Source organism: Equus caballus, chromosome 2 (genome assembly GCF_041296265.1).
Source record: "Equus caballus isolate H_3958 breed thoroughbred chromosome 2, TB-T2T, whole genome shotgun sequence".
NCBI classification, from domain to species: domain Eukaryota; kingdom Metazoa; phylum Chordata; class Mammalia; order Perissodactyla; family Equidae; genus Equus; species Equus caballus.
Genome location: NC_091685.1, coordinates 82,980,559 through 82,999,382, shown reverse-complemented (window position 1 = coordinate 82,999,382; position 18,824 = coordinate 82,980,559). Strand labels below are relative to the sequence as shown.

General features: G+C 36.4%; 1 protein-coding gene across 5 annotated transcripts in view; it reads left to right on the top strand.

Moving 5' to 3' along the window:
- GLRB (glycine receptor beta) overlaps positions 1-18,824 on the top strand; it is an 85,631-nt gene continuing 66,807 nt past the window's right edge. The window contains exons 1-2 of one of the 5 annotated variants that reach the window (XM_023636387.2): positions 1-240; positions 1,934-2,084. In XM_023636387.2, the coding sequence (XP_023492155.1) occupies positions 1,963-2,084 (122 nt within the window). In that variant the 5' untranslated portion in view covers positions 1-240; positions 1,934-1,962. Of the gene's footprint in view, positions 241-319; positions 778-1,933; positions 2,085-18,824 lie in introns of those variants that run through there. The other 4 variants (XM_070257415.1, XM_023636388.2, XM_023636389.2 and 1 more) reach the window with 4 other exon arrangements.

The window sequence follows — 18,824 nt, the reverse complement described above, 5'->3', positions numbered from 1 at the left end:
TCCCGGCAGCGGTCCCGGTCCCCGCAGCGGCCCCGACCCGGGCTGCGGACGCCGGGCAGCGGCGCGTCACGGCGCAGGCTCCGCGGCCGGAGCAGGCGCGTGAGCCGAGCTCGGGGTGGCGCGGGCGGCGGGGACGCAGCTGCCCCCGCTCTGCGCCCGCTGCACCCCCAGCTGCCACCGCCGTCTGGGCCCCAAGCCGCTGCCTTCTCGCCCGGCGGCTGCGGGCGGGGGCGCCTCGGGGTAAGTGTTGGGGGCTCCGCTTAGGAGGGAGGAGCAGGAGAGGACAGAGGGGTAGGCGACGGTGGGGGGGGGGCGGTCTGGGGACCGGAATAAAAGCCTTTGCGGAAAGACCGGGTCACACCTGGGGTGGTGGAGGCGCGAGGAGCACTGCGGCGTGCCGGGGGAGGAGGCGAGCGCTGCCCTGCGCGGGCCGCCGGGTCACCGATGCGGTGGCATCCGCGGATACGCTCGGGATGGAGGGACGCAGAGAGCCGGGGGGGGGGGGGGGGATGAGGGAACGCAAGGTTGGCGAGGAGGTCTCCTTGCGTTGTTTTGTTTGTGAAGATCCTTGGGTGTTGCCGCTGTCCCTTTTGAAAGGTTGGAGATGAAGACAGAGAGCATAGGGTTGAATTTCTCTCTCGACCTTTCACACGGTTAGGCCGGCCCTCCTGTTTTCTTGGGGAAGAATGAGAAGGTGGGAGAAGTACCTGATGCTGTGGGCAAAGGTGTCTGGAAGCAGATGCCGCTGTAGGATGGGGGAAGGGAGCATCCAGTGCTGTAAGTTGACACAGGAGAGCCTTCTGTTTCTGTTGGCCTGATAAGCCCCCACTGTTGTCTTCACTATAGAGGACGGAGGAAGAAGCCCTTCTGGCTTATCTTAGGGGCTGTAAGGGAGAAATGTGAGAAAATAAGAATTCCTGGGAGAAAGAGAGATGAAAAATATGACATAGGAGAAGCAAAATTATAAGGGTGAGATGCGAATTAAGTTAATGATGAGGAATATGACAGGTCTGTTACTCTGCAGAAAACAATGAAGGAGAAGCAATTTATGGTTTGGAAATGTAGGATGCAGAAGAGATTTAAATATTCCAGTGTTAGTAGAGCTTAAAGTTTTTGTGGTTTTTTTTTTTAATTCATCAGACTGGTAAGAATATAATTCTCATTTGAGCATGGAGAATGTTATTAAAATATGGCTAAGAAGATTATTTGGAGGAGTCTGACCATACTTACTATTTTATTTCATATAATGTTGCCTAGACTTCCTGGAGTCAGATGTCTTTTTGATGATAAGTGTTAGCATCAGGTAAATAGAAAAGCCAAAAAGCTAACGTACATCAACATACACCTTTTTTGGATAAAAGATGACTTCCAATTTAGCGTGTATAAATAAAAACAATGAATTTAGAGTGTGAAACTCTTTGATACTAAATTTTTCTTTTATATCTGTCAGTTCTCTAATATTTAGAATAGTGTTTTCCTTCAGAATACGTTTATGGTTTTTGAAGAAATATACAGGCAAAATTCAAACAATATAGAAATTAAAAGAGAAAACAAAAACATTAATGCCAGTATATTAGCACAGGATAAGCGTTTTGACACTATGATAAACATTCTTCCAGGTATCTTTATAAATATATATTGATATACTGTGCAATTCTATGTCAATTTATAATTTTATGTAACTATGGAATCAGAAATTTTGCATGCTTACCTTTTATACATCGTTGGAGTCTTATTTTCTATGAACCACTATTTAAACTAACTTTTACTAAACCATCACAAAACAGTGAAATATTGCCATATAGGTTTGAGCAGTGAGAATTTGATGTACAAAAGCACTTGTCCTTTGGGTGGTGATGGTGATACTGTTTAAAGAGTCATAGAGTTATCCGTTGCTTCATAAATGTGAACATTTTCTTGTTCTTTCTTGCAGATCAATCTTCTGAAATTTAACTTTTCAAGATGAAGTTTTTATTGGCGATTGCTTTTTTTATTTTAATTTCCTTGTGGGTTGAAGAAGCCTGTTCTAAAGAGAAGTCTTCAAAGAAAGGGAAGGGGAAAAAGAAGCAGTATCTATGTCCATCGTATGTTCTTCCTGTCTTATATTTTTATATGGAGAAATGTCATTGCATTTTTTATGAAAGTAACGTGGTGTATTGAAACATATCAGCAAAAATTTTCCTATGGAATATGTGTCCATTTGTTTCATAGATAGACAATGACAGGGTGAAGAGACATTTAGAAAATGATAGCCAATTCCCAGTGCTAAAGGTAAAGTTTTATAAAGTTTTGTTTGTGCCCTGGGCTTATATAAGTTTTCATACATTTTTTATAAAAGTAGGAAAAAAGTTACTATTTCTTTGTCACCTTAAGTGTGCAACTTTAATACTGAGATTCCATGTTTTGAGCAAATACCAGTTCAAAAAGTTGATTTTTAAAAAATACTCCTAAAAATGAATATTCATTTAAAAAAACAGCTAAACTATGACTTAAAGGTGTATTTAGTTTACATTGATGCACAAAAGAAGAAAATTCACATGGTAGCTCAATTTTCTGTTTCAATATTTTTTATCATAAAGGACTTACATTAGGAAATTAGGATAGTTCTCAAAAATTTCATTAAATTTGAAGTTATGAAAACAAAATCTAAATCCAAGTCACCCTGCCCTCCAAAAAAGAAAAAAATGAAACGAAAGTTTTGTGGTCTGGACTCTGCTTTTTTTAATTGGAAATGTTAATATTACTGGTGAAAAGCAGCAAATAATGTCCAATAGTTAGAACAACTGAACAGTATATAAATAACTTTCACAAAATATAATGTACTTTTAGGTAATAATGTAACATATGAAGTCATCTGGAATAAAATTTAATTTGCTTTTGTAGGTCATTTTTTAATTAAGATTTCTTAAATTCCATGTTGATCATAGGTAACATTATTCCAGCATCATCATTATTTAAAGGTAGATTATTATAGTTTTATAGATGTTCTGTAAGAGATATTAAGGTACGTTTGGGGAATATAGTTTTAAAGAAAGCATGTTAGAATTGGTATTTTGGAGTGGGTATTTGCATGAATATGTGAGACTGAAAGTCTGGAGACAATATCATGATCTACATAAAGTCTAGCATGAAATAAATCTCCCTATTAAGAAATATCTCCTGGTTTTCAGCTTTAATAACCCTGCTTAATCCAGTGCTACACAGTCTGATGTCAGGGCGAGATTTCTGGGTATGTGATAGGAGGGCCCTGAGTTATATTCATGTGTCCCCCCTTGGCCATTTGCCCAGCTGGGTATGAAGTATCTGATGGGGGAGGTTCAGGAATAACCACCGTCTGCAACTATCACTACTCTTCATTGTTAGAGTTTTTGTGCCACAACCAGGAGATTAGCATTTTAGGGAACTGGACATTGTCAGGCCTTGCCATTCCCAGGGGAAAGGACACATTCACATGTTCAGATGTTCTTTACCTTAACCTTTTATTTGATGAATGTTGACATATTTGCACAATCCATTGTATATGTTTTGTAGTCATGGTGATTCTATGTGTGGAGTCAAGCCAGCTTCTATCAGTTAGGTTTCTCTATATGCGGGAGCTGCTGGGGCTCTTGTCCTCTTTCCTTGCCCCCAATCAAATGCCACGAATCAAAGAGTTCTGAAGAGGGCACCAGCAAGCCCTGTAACTACATGTATCTTAGGAGAGCCTTTTAGAGGACATTCTATCTCTTTTCAGAATTACACCATTAAATTGCCTTATATATAAATTGACTGTATATACTTATGGTATCTATGGTTATTTAAGACAGTTTTTTAAAGTTAAATCTAATAGATTAAGAATGAAACAATAAGGTTCTCTTTTGGTGAATGTGGAAATCTTTAAGTGGAAGGCCCAACATATAACTGGTAAGCCCATATCACAGTATTTTAAATATGTTGAGTAATTAATTGAAATTTTACCTTTGAAATTTCCTACTACAGTTTTAAATTTTTTTATTTTACTTTTTATTTTATTATTCTGTTATTTTAATTCTATTATTTTATTATCTTTTTATAATTATGAGATTAAAGCTTTATTAACAGTTGCCACGGTGATGCTGCCATAAATCTTACTTATTAAAAAGTAGATGTACCCTGGAGAATTAGATTTGTCTATTATTTTGTTCGAGCATTTTGTTAAGAATTTTGATTTTATTATCACTGCATTATGAAGTTCAGAAGACTAGAGTTTTCTCTGGCTATGACTGTATCCATTGTATTAAATTTCTTTGAACATGCAGATTAAGAATCTCAGCTATAATAATGTACTGCAAGAGAATAAGCAAATTCTTTGTCTCTTAGAGGATGATCCAGTTAGTCCATCTTGTGTAAATTGATTAAATATTGAACATCTTGACTAAGAGGAATATTTGAGATTACAAAACTCAGAAGTTAGATACAGACTAGCATAGTACTCCTCAGTATGGTTAATATCTTGCCCACTGATATTTTGATTTATTTAAACTTTTTTCTTTTGAGTAGAGTTGATGAAGCAACGAGGTTGTGTAGACATATACCGTTAACGTGTTGTATAAGTGTAGCAAACATGAGTGAAAACTTCTTGTTTTAATGTTTTAACATTCCCCCCCCCCCAAAGATGGTCAATAAGAGGAAAAATGTTTTAAAATGTAGAATAAATAAAGGACTTGGGGTCCTTAACATTCCAGGGTATAATTTTGATGTTGAGCTTGAATCATATCATAAACTTTTCCTGGCTCTTTACTGTTTTTCTTAACTCACATTATTTTAAGATTCTGTAACATCCTAACTTTAGGCTGTTGTTGTTTTTGAGTGTGTAAGTGAAAACAGTAGTACCACTTTGACAGACTACCTGATAAATTTCCTTTTAAAAATTTAATATATATTAAAATAAAAGAAATATACTTTAAATGAGAAAATACTGTTTTAAATTAAGTCCTTGGACACAGTTAGTTTTTTATTTTGCAGCTTGAATTTGACATTAACCTTAATCTATTGGTCCTTCCTCTGATTTTCTATACATTCTGTCTGAGTGATTTTGTCCAAATCTATGGCTGTAACTACCATCTGTTCACATTAACTCCTAAGTGTCTGTGTCTATCCCAGAACTCTCTGAAGAACGCTCTACTCACACATCCAGCATTTCTACCTGGCTATCCCATTTTGACCTCAAACCCAACTTAGAATGATAAAACCTGAGTTCAGAAATCCTCTCCCACCACTCCTAATAAAGCGTTCTCTTTTTCAGCAAATGATACCACTACCTCCTTTGCCATCCGAACTAAAATCTGGGGATCACCTTAAACCTTCTCTTTCAACCTTAGCTCCCCAAATTTAGCAGTCTCCAAGACGTCTCATTTCAGAGTCTTTACCACCTCTGGAATATGAGCTTCATTATTCATTCCTCTGTAGACACTGCTTTAATTTCTCCTCCCCACCCTTTTTGGTGAACTGTTTATTAGTCTCCCTGCTTCTCATCTTCCTCCATCAATTCCTATTCCACACTGACCCTAGAGTGTGTTTTCTAAATCTTCAATCTAGTCAAGTTGTTCCAATGCTTAGAACCCATTAAAGGACTCCATAGCTTTCTGAATAAGGTTCTGATTTCTTGGCTTCGCACACAAAGCTCTTGCTGAACTGACCTCTGACACCTCCAGCAGTATCTTTCCATCCCAGCCCCCACCACTACGCAACCCACACATGGATTGAGTTTCATTCACACTTGCTCTTTCACACCTCTGGAAGTGTTCTTCCCTTTACCTAAGATGTCAATGCTTTCCTTCTTTCTTTAGTTAACTCTTGCCTCAGTGATTTTGTCCAAATGCATGCCTATAAATACCATTTATTCATTATTGACTCCTAAGTCTGTATGTCTGGCCCAGACCTCTCTGAAGAGCACCATGCCCCTGTATCTAACGTTTTAATCGGGCTGTTCCATAATGACCTCAAACTCAACTCAAACCCTGCTATTTCCTTTGGGAAACTTTTCCTAATCCTGACTGATTTAGATAGTCACACTTGGAGCCTCCATAGTTCCCTAAATGGTTATGAAGTTTATAATACTGTATAGCATCATCAATTGTAATTGTCTGATATCCCCACTAGATTGTAAGCTCCTTGAGAGCAGTGTCTTATTGACTCCATCACCAGGATTAATACAGTGCCTGACACCAAATACACATGCAATAAAAATTCGTTTAAAGAGTGAATAAAAACCTAAAGATCTTTGGCTCCTATAAGTCATTATATCTGGATTTTGTTAATGTACTTCAAAATAACTTATATGATCCCTATGGACAATATTTAGCAATATGGTCTTGATATAGGGAAAACTAGATAAGAACTGGGCACTCAGTGGAACACCTTCAACCAGGATGATGTTTCCTGGTGAAATTTTGGGCTTATCATGTTCACCATTCTTACCAATGACTAAAATAAGACTATACAGAGGAAACACTTGTCCAAACAGGATAATGTGATATTGGGACATGTAGTGAATATGTGAGACAGAATTAGGATCCAAAATGATGTTGAAGGGTTAAAGTGAAGGACTGAAACCAAAAAGATCAAAGTATGAGTTGCATTTTGGTCCAGAAATCATTTTTGCGAGTATAGGTTTGGGGAAAACATAGTTTGATAGAGCACATTTTGAAAAAATATTAGATAATACAATAATCATGATACAAATAAATATGTATAGTTACTTAAGAAAGAAAATTAATGTTTCCATTTTACTCATGTTTCCATGTTAAGTATATTACTTCACTTAATAGAATGATATTATTTAAAGCAAGATTTACAGAGACTTCTCCATTGTGCTAGTCAGTATTTTCAGGGGAGAGAAATAAGAATAGTTGAGGAATTAAAATCACATCATATTAGGAATTGCTGAAGGAACTGAGATTTTTGGAAGTTGTTTTCAAATGATTGAAAAACTGTAATGTAGTTGAGAGAGTAGACTGCTACTTGGTGCCAATATTAAAACCAGGACTAATGAGTAGAAGCGATGAGGAGGCATATTTTGGCTCCAAATTAGGAAGAACTTCCCAGTAGAGTTCTGCCTCCATATAATTGACTGGGAAGTGGGGTGGTAGAGTTCAGTGTAACTGGAGGCACTCAGGCATAAGGGATAATTATTTGGCAGGCATATTTTACAGAAAGTTTGAACACTAGTTAGGTAGTTAGACCAGACAGTGATATTTCAGGTCACTTCAATATATGAGATTTTTAAGATTCTTTGATTCTAATGTATTTGTTTACAGCCTTCTGATTATCCAATAGGAGAATGATATAGAGTGTATCATCTTTTAAAAATTCTATCTCGATACAGATTTAAATAGATGTATCTTTATTTTTGGTGCATTGTCTTGGAGAGCTCTATCACTTAAATAAATATGTCTTGGTCTTGTGTTAATAATAGGGATTTAAAAACCTTCAATGGTAGAATTTCTTCTCGAAATGTCATGAATAATCAAGTTTTTAAAATATCTCTTTCAAACCCAGAAAATCTTTCCTCTTTTCTGACCTGAACCAGTAGGAAGAAAGCTACAGTTCTTCTCAAGAAATAATGATTGAGCGATGACAAATATAAATGATGTAATCAATGCCTGCCGTAATTTATAAGAAGGCATAGGTTTATGGATTTGTCTTTATATGTGTATTACATATGAAACCAGGACATACTAAAATATACTTTCAGAATTTTTGATTAAATAAACAAAACAGAACTGTCTTATCGAAAAAACAAAACATTACTTGTCATTTCTATTTGTGCTCATAACAGACATAATAACATTTTTAATACTGCATTTGGCCAGGCAGTATTAAATGCCATTTTTGCCATCACTGAGCTAGGGAGCCTTCTACCATTTCTTGAGGACTATTTGAATTTCAAGCATCAGGTAGTTTAAAATAAGGGCTACTAATATGTTTACAATCTATATTTAAAATCTCCTTTCTTCCATTTTTTGGTCCAGACTTGTATCCTAGGTATGGGGAAGCTTAATAACAAGCCTTTAATTGATACTTGATGAGGGCTGCCGTTATTTATATTAGTGTATTTATCCTATCTTCTTAATTGTCTTTCCTCCAAACTGTTGGCACTCTAGCTTCAAAATCATGACAAAGAGCTTTTTACTCTGGTTCTGTGTGCATAATGGGAAACAGTGTGACTTCTTTATATTAATTTGTTCACAAACTAAAAAAAACTTGTGTGTGTAAAGATATTTGATATCTATCATGAGAAATATTTTTGTTTCCTTCAAAGAGATACTGTACTATTTAATGATAATATTTGTACACATCAGTTCTATGTGGTAAGAAGGGTAGGGATACTGTGAATAATCAATGCCGTCATTTGTTGCCTAAGTTTAATATTAGCCATCTTCTTCCTATTCTGGTTTTCTTACCTACTGTTCACTAGTAGAGTGCATTGAGTTGAGTTTAGTTCTAGTTTCTTATTTCTTAGTGGAAATGTTCAAGATAAACTCATTGGCCAAAAGGTGAAAGGCTGATTGGAAAAGGATATGGATGATCTATACAACGGATACAGTTGAAAATTGCCTGTATTATTACTACTATAACATGTTTAGATTGAATATTTCACTGATGTTTAGTTATGTATTTTCTTACTACCTATTGAACAATTCCAGCTTACTGGCATGCTGTTATTTTGCAATCAACTGAATTAATGATTTCCTCTTTCCAAATACTTTCTCAAGTTTTGAAATTGGCATCCTTGTTACTCGAGTTATTCAGGCATGAAACTTAAATGTATCATGTCTTTCTTTCTCTTAAAATGATTTCCTATATGTGTTACTTTCATTGCATCTCCACTTACCATCATTTTGAACAGTTCATCAATATTTTTGTGATTATTTGCCCTATTTTTTCTCTGCTTGTTATTATCCATCTTACATATTGTTTCCATTTTCATTTTGTTGCTCTTACATTCAAGACCCACAATGTATTCTCATTGCTTGATGGATCCAGTGCAAACTCTTTACTTTTTCAGTGGCCTAATTTACATCCCAAACTTTCTATGAAACTCCTCTGTCATTTTAGAAAGGCTGATCTGTCCTTGTTCCCAACCTTCTCTTGCTATTCTTTATGCTGAGACATGTTTGTATGTAGAATGACAGCTTCCCGCTTCACCTATCCAGGTCTTACTGGTCCTTCAGGGCTCATCTCAGGGATTACCTCGCCTTATGAAGCTTTTTAGATAATCAGAAGTTTCAGTTGAGAATAAGATTGATATAAATTAACAGCATACTATGGCTGATTAATACTTTGAGGTCCTGGACATTGATAGAAATACAGTGTTTCGAAAGAAAAAAGTATTAATTTCATGGTGGGTATGTCATACCTGGAGCATCGTGTTAAATTCTGTTTGCCATTGTTTGTGAGGATTAGAATGACATGGGGTTCAATCAGAGAATTATGATCACGATTTGCAGGAACATGACAGTCTGTTTGATTGATTGTACTGTGGGTTGTTTTCTTGGACAAACAGAAGAGTAATCACTAGCTATTTGAGGAGTTGCCGTATAAGATGAACTAGATTTCTTTTGGGTGACCCCGAGTTATAGAACCAAGACCAAAGAGAGAAACATAGAGGAAGACAAGTTCACTTTTAAAGGATACCATAGAACTTTCCAAAGAGAAAATAGATTTCTTTGGGAGGTTCTTTGTTGCCAAAGTGATTAAGCATAGCTTGGGTAGGGACACTACCCGAATCAAGATTCACCAGGAAGTTAGAGGTTAAAAGTTCCTTTTGTCGCCAAGATTTTATGAGCCTATGATTAGAACTCATGTTAAACTCCCTCTTCTTGATCTCTTAGAAACTTTTTTGTCCATACTGTATCTTTTGACACTTGATTAGATTTAATACTAATACTCTGTATAGTGTCTTTTATTTCCTAGTTGAACCACATGTAATGTTAACTCTCTAACTAATATATATACACATCTTATTTAATATATGTGTGTATATATCTATCTATCACATCTCAAGTATTTACAATTTAGAGAGTTAACTCTGTATGTGGTTAACTTTCTAACTATAGATATATATATAAAATCATGTGTATATATATATATATATATATATATACATACATGCATGCACACTTGCATTTGGTAAGCATAAATGAGGCTCTTATGTAAAGATTTTTGAAGTAGGCAGAATACGAAAGTATATATATATGTACATGTACTTATATATATACACTATATATATATATATATACACACACACACTTTCGTATTCTGCCTACTTCAAAATTCTTCACATAAGATCTTCATTGTGTTTGCTAAATCAAATGGAATCAAATGGGTGACTTATTATATTAAAAAAAACCCCACGAATCAATCTTTTGATGGGTCAGTGACTCACTGGGACCCTGGTTAGTGGTAACACCTCTAAACATGTGTTGTTTAAAGATTGTTTAAAGTTCCTTTGTTTGTCTGCTAAGTCATGATGGACAAGGCATTGTAATAGAGAAGACAGAACTGTGTTGTATCTCAATTAGAACGTTGCTGATTGGCCTTATGATTTTCAAGAAGTCACTAATCTATGTGGGTCTCAGTTTTTTCATTTGTACAGTGAAAAGTTGCTCTCAGTAGTCTGCGAATTTCATTCCTGCATTCATTTATGACAACTGTATCTTTTATGATGCTGTGGAGTTTTATTTATGATTGTTTTGGTACCTTTCTCTTCAGGGTTAACTATTTTTGTTTTTTGTCTCTTCTTTTGTTTTCCGATTTAGAGCCAGTCAAGCCTAACCAACAGAAAACGAATACACAAAATTCTGTTTCTTGACCAAGTTAATGACAGAGGGGTCTAATTTCAGAGTTGACTTATCAAAACGTGGGTATTTAACTACTCCAAAGTAGAAGAATGTGGAAGGTGAATTGTCTGTATTCTTAGCCCATCAATATTTCACAAATTAAGGAATTTGATTTACAAAAGTGTGTCTTGTTTTTGTTCTTTTGGAGGTGAGTAATTTCTGTAATACAGTAAAGAAGCGAGTATATTTGCAGAAGTCTCCTACGTTCTCCTTGGGCTGCTACCTAAAAGAGGCACAGCACTGCTGCACTCCAGAGAACGAGAACCTCTTACAAATGAGTTGCTTTACTGTAGACATTTTATGGAAATTTACTCTTAGAATCTATGAAGCAAATTATTCAAATTTATGTACATACAAATAGTTCCTCTGAGAAATGATGTAAATATGAAATAATATGTCTAGAGCTCTGATCGGAATAACAGCAAAACACTGATTAAATCTCTAATAGAATGTATTGGATAACTTGAAACATCTGACCTTTATTAGTCCTCATGTAACAGAACCATAGTAGGAATTCATGCATATGTAGGGAAGTTTATTACTCTGATTCTGAGAATAACCTGATAGAAAAGGCCACCCTATAAATGAGTGGATGCGTAGTGTTCTTTGCATCAGTGTTTAGCTCTCGAATGGAAATGGCTGACAAGATAATCCAGCGGTCTTATTTGCAACACTGTTTAATATCACCTCAAAGTTTTATATTCATTTGACTAGAACATCTATAATATTTTTGGTTTAATTCTACAAACATAGATGTTTTCCATTATTCAGAATCTTTATTGATTTATGTTCTGTGTTGATCTAGTCTTGGCTGGGTCTTCATGGTGGTTCCACAATCCTTTTACTTGCCCTTTAGCAGCTCTGTTTTCCTCTCTCCCTGATAACTATTTTGGTCCTTTATACTGCCCTTTCAGTCTTGGCATACAATCTTAACTTTTACTTTAAGGAAAAGAAAAATACAGGGCTGGCCCCCTGGCCAAGTGCTTAAGTTCGTGCATTCCGCTTCAGTGGTCCAGGGTTTCGCTGGCTGATTTGGATCCTGGGTGTGGACATGGCACTGCTCATCAGGCTATGCTGAGGTGGTGTCCCACATAGCACAACCAGAGGCACTCACAACTAGAATATACAACTATATGCCAGGGGGCTTTGGGGAGAAGAAGAAAAAAAAAGGAAGATTGGCAACAGATGTTAGCTCAGGTGCCAATCTTAAAAAACAAAAAGAAAAGAAAAATAGAAGTCATTGGGCAGGAACTCCCCCATTGTCTTTCTGTCTTCACTCTAAAGCTACCTACAACATCTTCCTTTCTTTTCTCCTTTGCTCCTGACTTACAGGAAAAGGGACTTCCTTTTGTTCAGTCCCTAGATCCCATCCCCTCCACCCTCTTCTGAGACGTATCTTTATCACCTCACCTCTGCTTGCCCATGGTTTCAATTCTCTTCTTTGTCTCTTTTTTCTAAGGGCTTACAAATATACTGGCAGGTCTCCTACCTGAAAAAATATATATAATTTTTATATTCCTATTTCATTAACTTTGTTTTTTCCCTGTGTTCATTTTCATACTTCTTAAACTAATAGCCTACAATGGTCTATTCTTTGTTAGCTCTAATTCACTTTTTCTTCCTTTCCTTTCCTTGAATTTCTTTAAATTAGAAAAACCGTACATTATTATAACAAATGAAACAATATGTACCACTTAATTCTTCTCCTATCAGTACAATAGTCCCCCCTTATCTGCAGGGGCTATGTTCCAAGACCTCCTGTGGATGCCTAAAACTGCGCATAGTACTGAACCCTATATATTCCAGGTTTTTTGTTAAACATACATACCTATGGTAAAGTTTAATGTATAAATTAGATACAGTGAGAGATTAACAGCAACAACTTCTCTTTGGCATATCTGAATTGCCAGCATCACCACTCTTGTGCTTTGGGGCCATTACGAAGTAAACTAAGGGTTACTTGAACACAGTCACTGCAATATCCAGGCAGTCTGATAACCAAAATGGCTACTAAGCGACTAAGGGGTGAGTAGCGTATCTAGTGTGGAAATGCTGGACAAAGGGATGAGTCATGTCCTGCTCGGGATGGAACAGGGCGGCTCCGGATTTCATCTTGCTACTCAGAACAGCCTAGTTTACAGAGCTTCTCTGATAGTATAATTTGAAGTTGTATGTGAAAGTATTTCCTAAACTATAAACGATCTACAAAGGGGATTACCTATGTTTGTGATATTAGAGTTTCTTTAAAGGGCTCAGAGGGTTTTCCATATTTTATATTATTCTAGTTCTCATTCTTCTATCATTACTTAAGCTAATTTTTAAAAATAGAAAACCTAATTATGGGAAAGACATCGGAGTGAGCTTATTACACATAGCTTCTTCATAGACTCAGAATGGTAGGGCAGGGATGGACGCGACATTAGTGGCTCACCCTCTCTGTGCAAGAGTAGGTGCTGTGTGCTTGACACATGACCTCATTTCATTCTCCCAGTGAATCTGTACAGCAGGCAGCATCATTCACCCTTTATATATGAAGAATTTGTCTTGTGGAGAGTGTTTATGTAGCTTTCTTAAGGTCATAGAGTCAGTGGTATTCTAGTTATCTAATCCAGGTGGGCATTTTAGGGTCACTTTTTGGTCATACAGCACAGTTCATCTTCCATACTGTTTATCTGGAAGATAAAAAAATGAGGTTACACGAAGTAAAATGGCTTTCCTACGGGCACCCTGCTGAGTAGGAGCTGGGAGTGAAATTTAGGTCTTCTGATTCCTAGTCCAAATCTTTTTATCAGCTTTCTTGCTGCTATATTTATGTTTCTTTAGTTGTTATGCTCACCAATAAGAATACATTTTTCTTTATCTTGATTTTGCTTATCCTTTGTATATTTTTTAAATTTTAAAGCAACATATTAGGTTTACTTGTAGGCTTTTACTGAGATTTAAAACTCATTGAAGTTCTTTCTAAATAACAGAATGTCACTTTCTGAGCACACGGTCTTACAGTCTTCCTGTTCATAGACATACATTTACCACATAAAAACTCATCATTAGTTGGATTAATGGTATTCAATTTGGATCTTAGTTACCAACAGAGCTTTGCAAATAACTCATTCTGAACTAGTACTGTCTGGAGACAGTATATGATTTATTCGCTCTGCATACTGCATATACTTATACAATAAGATCTGCAAGGCATACTTACAAAGGAAATGAAGCGTAAAACACTTGATTCTCTTTGGCAGTGCTTTCAAAAGATAAAAAGCAATAGACTAATTCTTTACAGATAGAAAAGCGCATTATCTTTTAAAGATCATAACACATTTGGACACATACATTTACTCTGTCATATAGAATATTAAATAGAGACTTTTAGTTTTAACTAATGAATAATTCCAATATCATCTTTGAGTTGCTTTGTGCAATCTCTCTCCCCCTCTCTTCATGTATGTATGTATGTATGTATGCAAGTGTTTGTATCTGTCTATATGGATGTACACATACCATACATATATAATTAAACACAAAAGTTGTTTTGGGGTGTGTTGTTTTAAACATTTTTGAAATGAAATATGCATCCAGAAAAGTGCACTAATCATAAGTCTACAACTGAATGAGTGTTCACCTGTAACCATGTAACCAGCACCCAGATCTAGAAATAGAACATTATCGAAACCTTAGAAGCCATTTCATGTCCTCTTCCAATGACTAACTAGCTTCTGAAAGATTACGATACAGTAGATTAAATTTGCCTATTTTTGAACTGAATATAAATGGAATAATCCAGTAAATACCTTTTATTTGGCTTATTTTGCTCATATGTGTGTAAGACTCATCCACAGTGTTCAGTAGTAGCAATAGTTTATTCATTGTCATTGCTGCATAGTATTCCATTATATAAATTGCTACACTTTAGTTTTCTATTCTACACTGTCTCTGTTTGTAGACATTTTCGTTGTTTCCAAATATGCACACATATTAATAAAGACTTATCAAGAATATAAAAAGAACTTTTAGAAATAATTGTGAAAAATAGTCATACAACCTGATTGAAAATGACCAAAAGACAATAGCCAAAAGGCCAATAAGCATACATGAAGGCAGTTCCAACTTCACTAGTTATCAAGAAAATGCAAATTAAAATCACAAGGGGATACTATTACACATCCACCAGAATGGCTAAAGTGAAGAAAGAAGGAAAATACCAAGTGCTAATGAGAATAGGAACAGCTGCAACTCCCATAGACTGCTGGTGGAAGTCCACATTGGCATAAGTGCTTGGTAAACCATTTGGCAGTACCCACTAAGACTGAAAATTCATCTGCTCTGTGACCCAGCCATTCTATTCCGAGGGATGGACTCAATAGGAATGCGTACATATGTTTACCAAAAGACACGTACAGGAGTGTTCCTAGAAGCACTGTTTGTAATTACCAAAAAACAGTTCATTTTTGTAAGCTTGGATATGCTTTTTTGATTCAGAAGATTCAAATTTTGGGGGGCTAAAATAATATTTAGCATGATGTGGGTTGGAGAACTAGAAGTTTATTAATAGAGATTGACTTGGCTAGAATAATCATCATGTGAAAAACATAAAATTGAGGTTTGAAGCTGTAATTAAAATAACCGTGACAACTATTAACTCCTGTAAGTTATTTCTGGAAATATTGTGTAACTTCTTGCTTGTCAAAGTTAGGAAGGTATAGTCAGTTCCTAATTATCAATGAAGTGGAAGAGAGTATCCTTTAGGGAACTCTAAATGAAAGGTACTATCATTAGTATTTTGAGTGCATCTATAATATTGTATTCTGGGATTTCAAAACCCTTAGGCAAATTTCCCACTTAGACCAAAGAGAAAATGATCTCTTCGTGACCCTTAACTGACTTACTGACTCCTTCTCATTTCATGTTTTAAAATGACTCATTTAGTTCATTTAATTGCTATTTCTTGAGCATCTCCTATGTACCCCACCCTATCCTAGGTGCAGGGGATGTAGCAGTGAACAAAATAAAGTCCCTGCCCTCAAGAAGTTTAATACCAGTAGGAGATAGAACATAAACATGTAAGCATGAATTTTTAATATGTTGGGTAGTGGTCTGTGCTATGGGGGAGAATAAAGCAGGTTAAGGGGAATTGACGATGGAGGAAGTTGCTATTTTATGCATATTGATCAAGAAATATCTTGCTGATAAGGCAAGTTTTGAATAGGGAGCTGAAAGAAGTGAAGATGAAAGCCATGGAGATTTCTAGAGGGGCAGTGTTTCAGGGAAAGGGGCACCAAATACCAAAGTCCTGAGGCAGGTTTTATGTGATCAAACAGCAGTATGGAGATGAGGAGGAGAGTGGATGATGGGAAGAGTAAAAGGAGATAAGTTCCGAAAGCTTGTAATGCTAAATCATGCCTGGCTTTCTAGGCCATTGTAAGAATGATTCCCATGTTTTGGGCCTGAGCAACAGAAAGAATGAAGTTTTGGTTTACTGAGTTGTCTGTCAAAGACTGCATTAAGAGTAAATAGGAGATGAAGGGAAACCAGGAGTTTGGTTGTGGTCATGCTCAGTTTGGGATATCCATTAGATGTTAAAGAAGAAATGTACAATAAGCTATTGAATACAGAATCATTCTGGGGAATGGTCTGGGCAGGAGGTACAAATTTGAGAGTTATAAATTAATGAACTAGATGAGGTCCCTTAGAAAGTGACTTACATAGAAAAGTAAAGATATCTGAGAAATGATTATTCAGGGATGAAACTGAAGAAATGAAGAAGAACAGGCAAAGGAGAATGAGAAGGAGCAGCTAGTGAAGCAAGATTGGAATTAAGGGTCATGTCTTTTACTTGGAATTCAAAGAAAGCTAAGAAAATCTTTTAAGAGGATGGTCGGGATCACCAATGTCAAGTATTGCTGTTAGATCAACAGAGATGAGGGTTGAGAATTGGCTGCTGAATTTGACAACGTTGTTGACCTTGACAAGACTTGTTTCTATAGATGGGGGTTACAAAAGTCTTGCTAGATTGGATTTAAAAGACATTATAAAGAGAAGAAATGGAAACTGAAAGTATTAAAATTCTTCTGAGGAATTTTGATGTAACGGGAACTTGAGAAATGGCTATAGTTGGAGCTGATGTAGGGTTAACAGAAAGGTTATTGCAGATGGGAGATAATAAAGTGTATTGGTAAGCTGATGAAAAGATTCTAGCAGAGAGAGAAAGCTTATGATGCAAAACAGAGGGAACAATTGCTGGAGTGATTCGACAATGGCAGAAATTCACAGACAAGTGGAAAATGTAACCTTGAGTAGCATTTGCATCTCTTTTTCTAGCTTCTCTATGAGGTTCACAATGATAGAGGAAAATTAGATAAGCAGTTGTTTTGCTTAAAAGTCATATCAAGGTGGGAAATACAAAGAGGGATGTCATCTGTTGTCAGCATATCGCACCTGCTAATCTTGCCCTTTGTTATGCACTAGGACACAGATTCAAAGCAAAATACCTTACTTCAAGGCGTGTAAGAGTCAAAATCTCTTGAGAGATAATGGAACATCAAGTATATTCCTCTGAAGTCTTCATTATATTAGCATAGAGGATCTGTAAAACCTGTGCAGGTTTTAATTGACACTGATACCCCTATGACACGAGGTAACTGGTTATGGTTCATCCTTCTGTCTCTGCGGGTTCCAGAGGGTTAGTTTACAGAGCTTCAGATTGGTTTCTTTCCATGTGCTTGTCTGTTTGGCTTTGGAGGACTATTTTTAAGCAGTATTGCACAACTTACCTTTGAATAGTGTGTGAAATTTTAGGGAAAACCCCACCTGAACAGGAATATTAAGTAAGATTTCCTTATGGATAGCAGGTATGATTCTTACAGTGACCTTGCAGGGGGAGGAATAGAATTTAGAAGACATGACCTGCTGCTATCTTTTACATTTTATTCTAAACTCTTCATATCAGAAGTGAAAATAGTTTTTAAAATAGAGGTTCTTTTGAGCTCTTTGTGTAGAAATGACCAGTTGCTGATTCAACTATTAATTAGGACAAAGAACTTTGATTTAATTTAAAAATCAAGTTATTAAAACTCTTATTGATAGTGTTCATAATCAAGTCTTTGTTCATGTGGAAATTTTTAGATTTCTACTTTAAAATTTTCTACATTAAAAAGTCTGCCTAGCTATATTAATTCAAAATCACCTTCTGTATTTGAGTCTTTTGTCCTTACGTTATGTCCTGTCAGAATCCAAAATAGAAATTATGATTGATTATGTGATATCAAGGAACATTTTAATTACTTATATTTAATTTTTAAGTAAATATTAACATTTACTTATATTACTTATATAAGTAACCTATAGTTACTTATATTTTCTGTTAGAAATGACCACTAAGGGCAGTTGAAAGTTAGCTTTGTACGTCAGGAGGTTGAAGTAGAATTCTTTCTGTCTCCGTTATGGCTGAGGACCCAGAGGCCAAGAACAAAATAGATGTGAAGAACCCCCATATGTCAAAGTTAGGAAACAGACCTCTTAATGCAAGTCACGCAAAAAAGATGGCTGAAACTGGCTTTGTGACCTTTAGCTCAACATTAACCTCAGTGGCCTAAAAGGGTTGACTGAAGAGAACAAGTGGGAGCACTTCCCTGGAGGAAGATGTGGGAGTGCTGTGGCATTTTCCATACTCCCCGCCACAGACACAGGAGGAAAATGATTCTCCTTGTTCTCAAACCTAGCAAGAGGCAGAATCACGTCTGTCCCCCATGTGTTGGGGGGCCCATGGTGGACTGGCCTCTGACGCACATTGGAGAGTCTGTAACTGAGACTGTTGGCGAGAAGAAGTGGGACAGAGAGAAGAGGGCTGCCGTCAGATGGAAATACGTTTTCTATTTGTCAGGCAAAAGGATGCTCAAGTATTTACTGTGACTCAGATGTAGGTCCCATGAGAGACATCTAGAGAGCAACAGTGAGCAAGAAAGC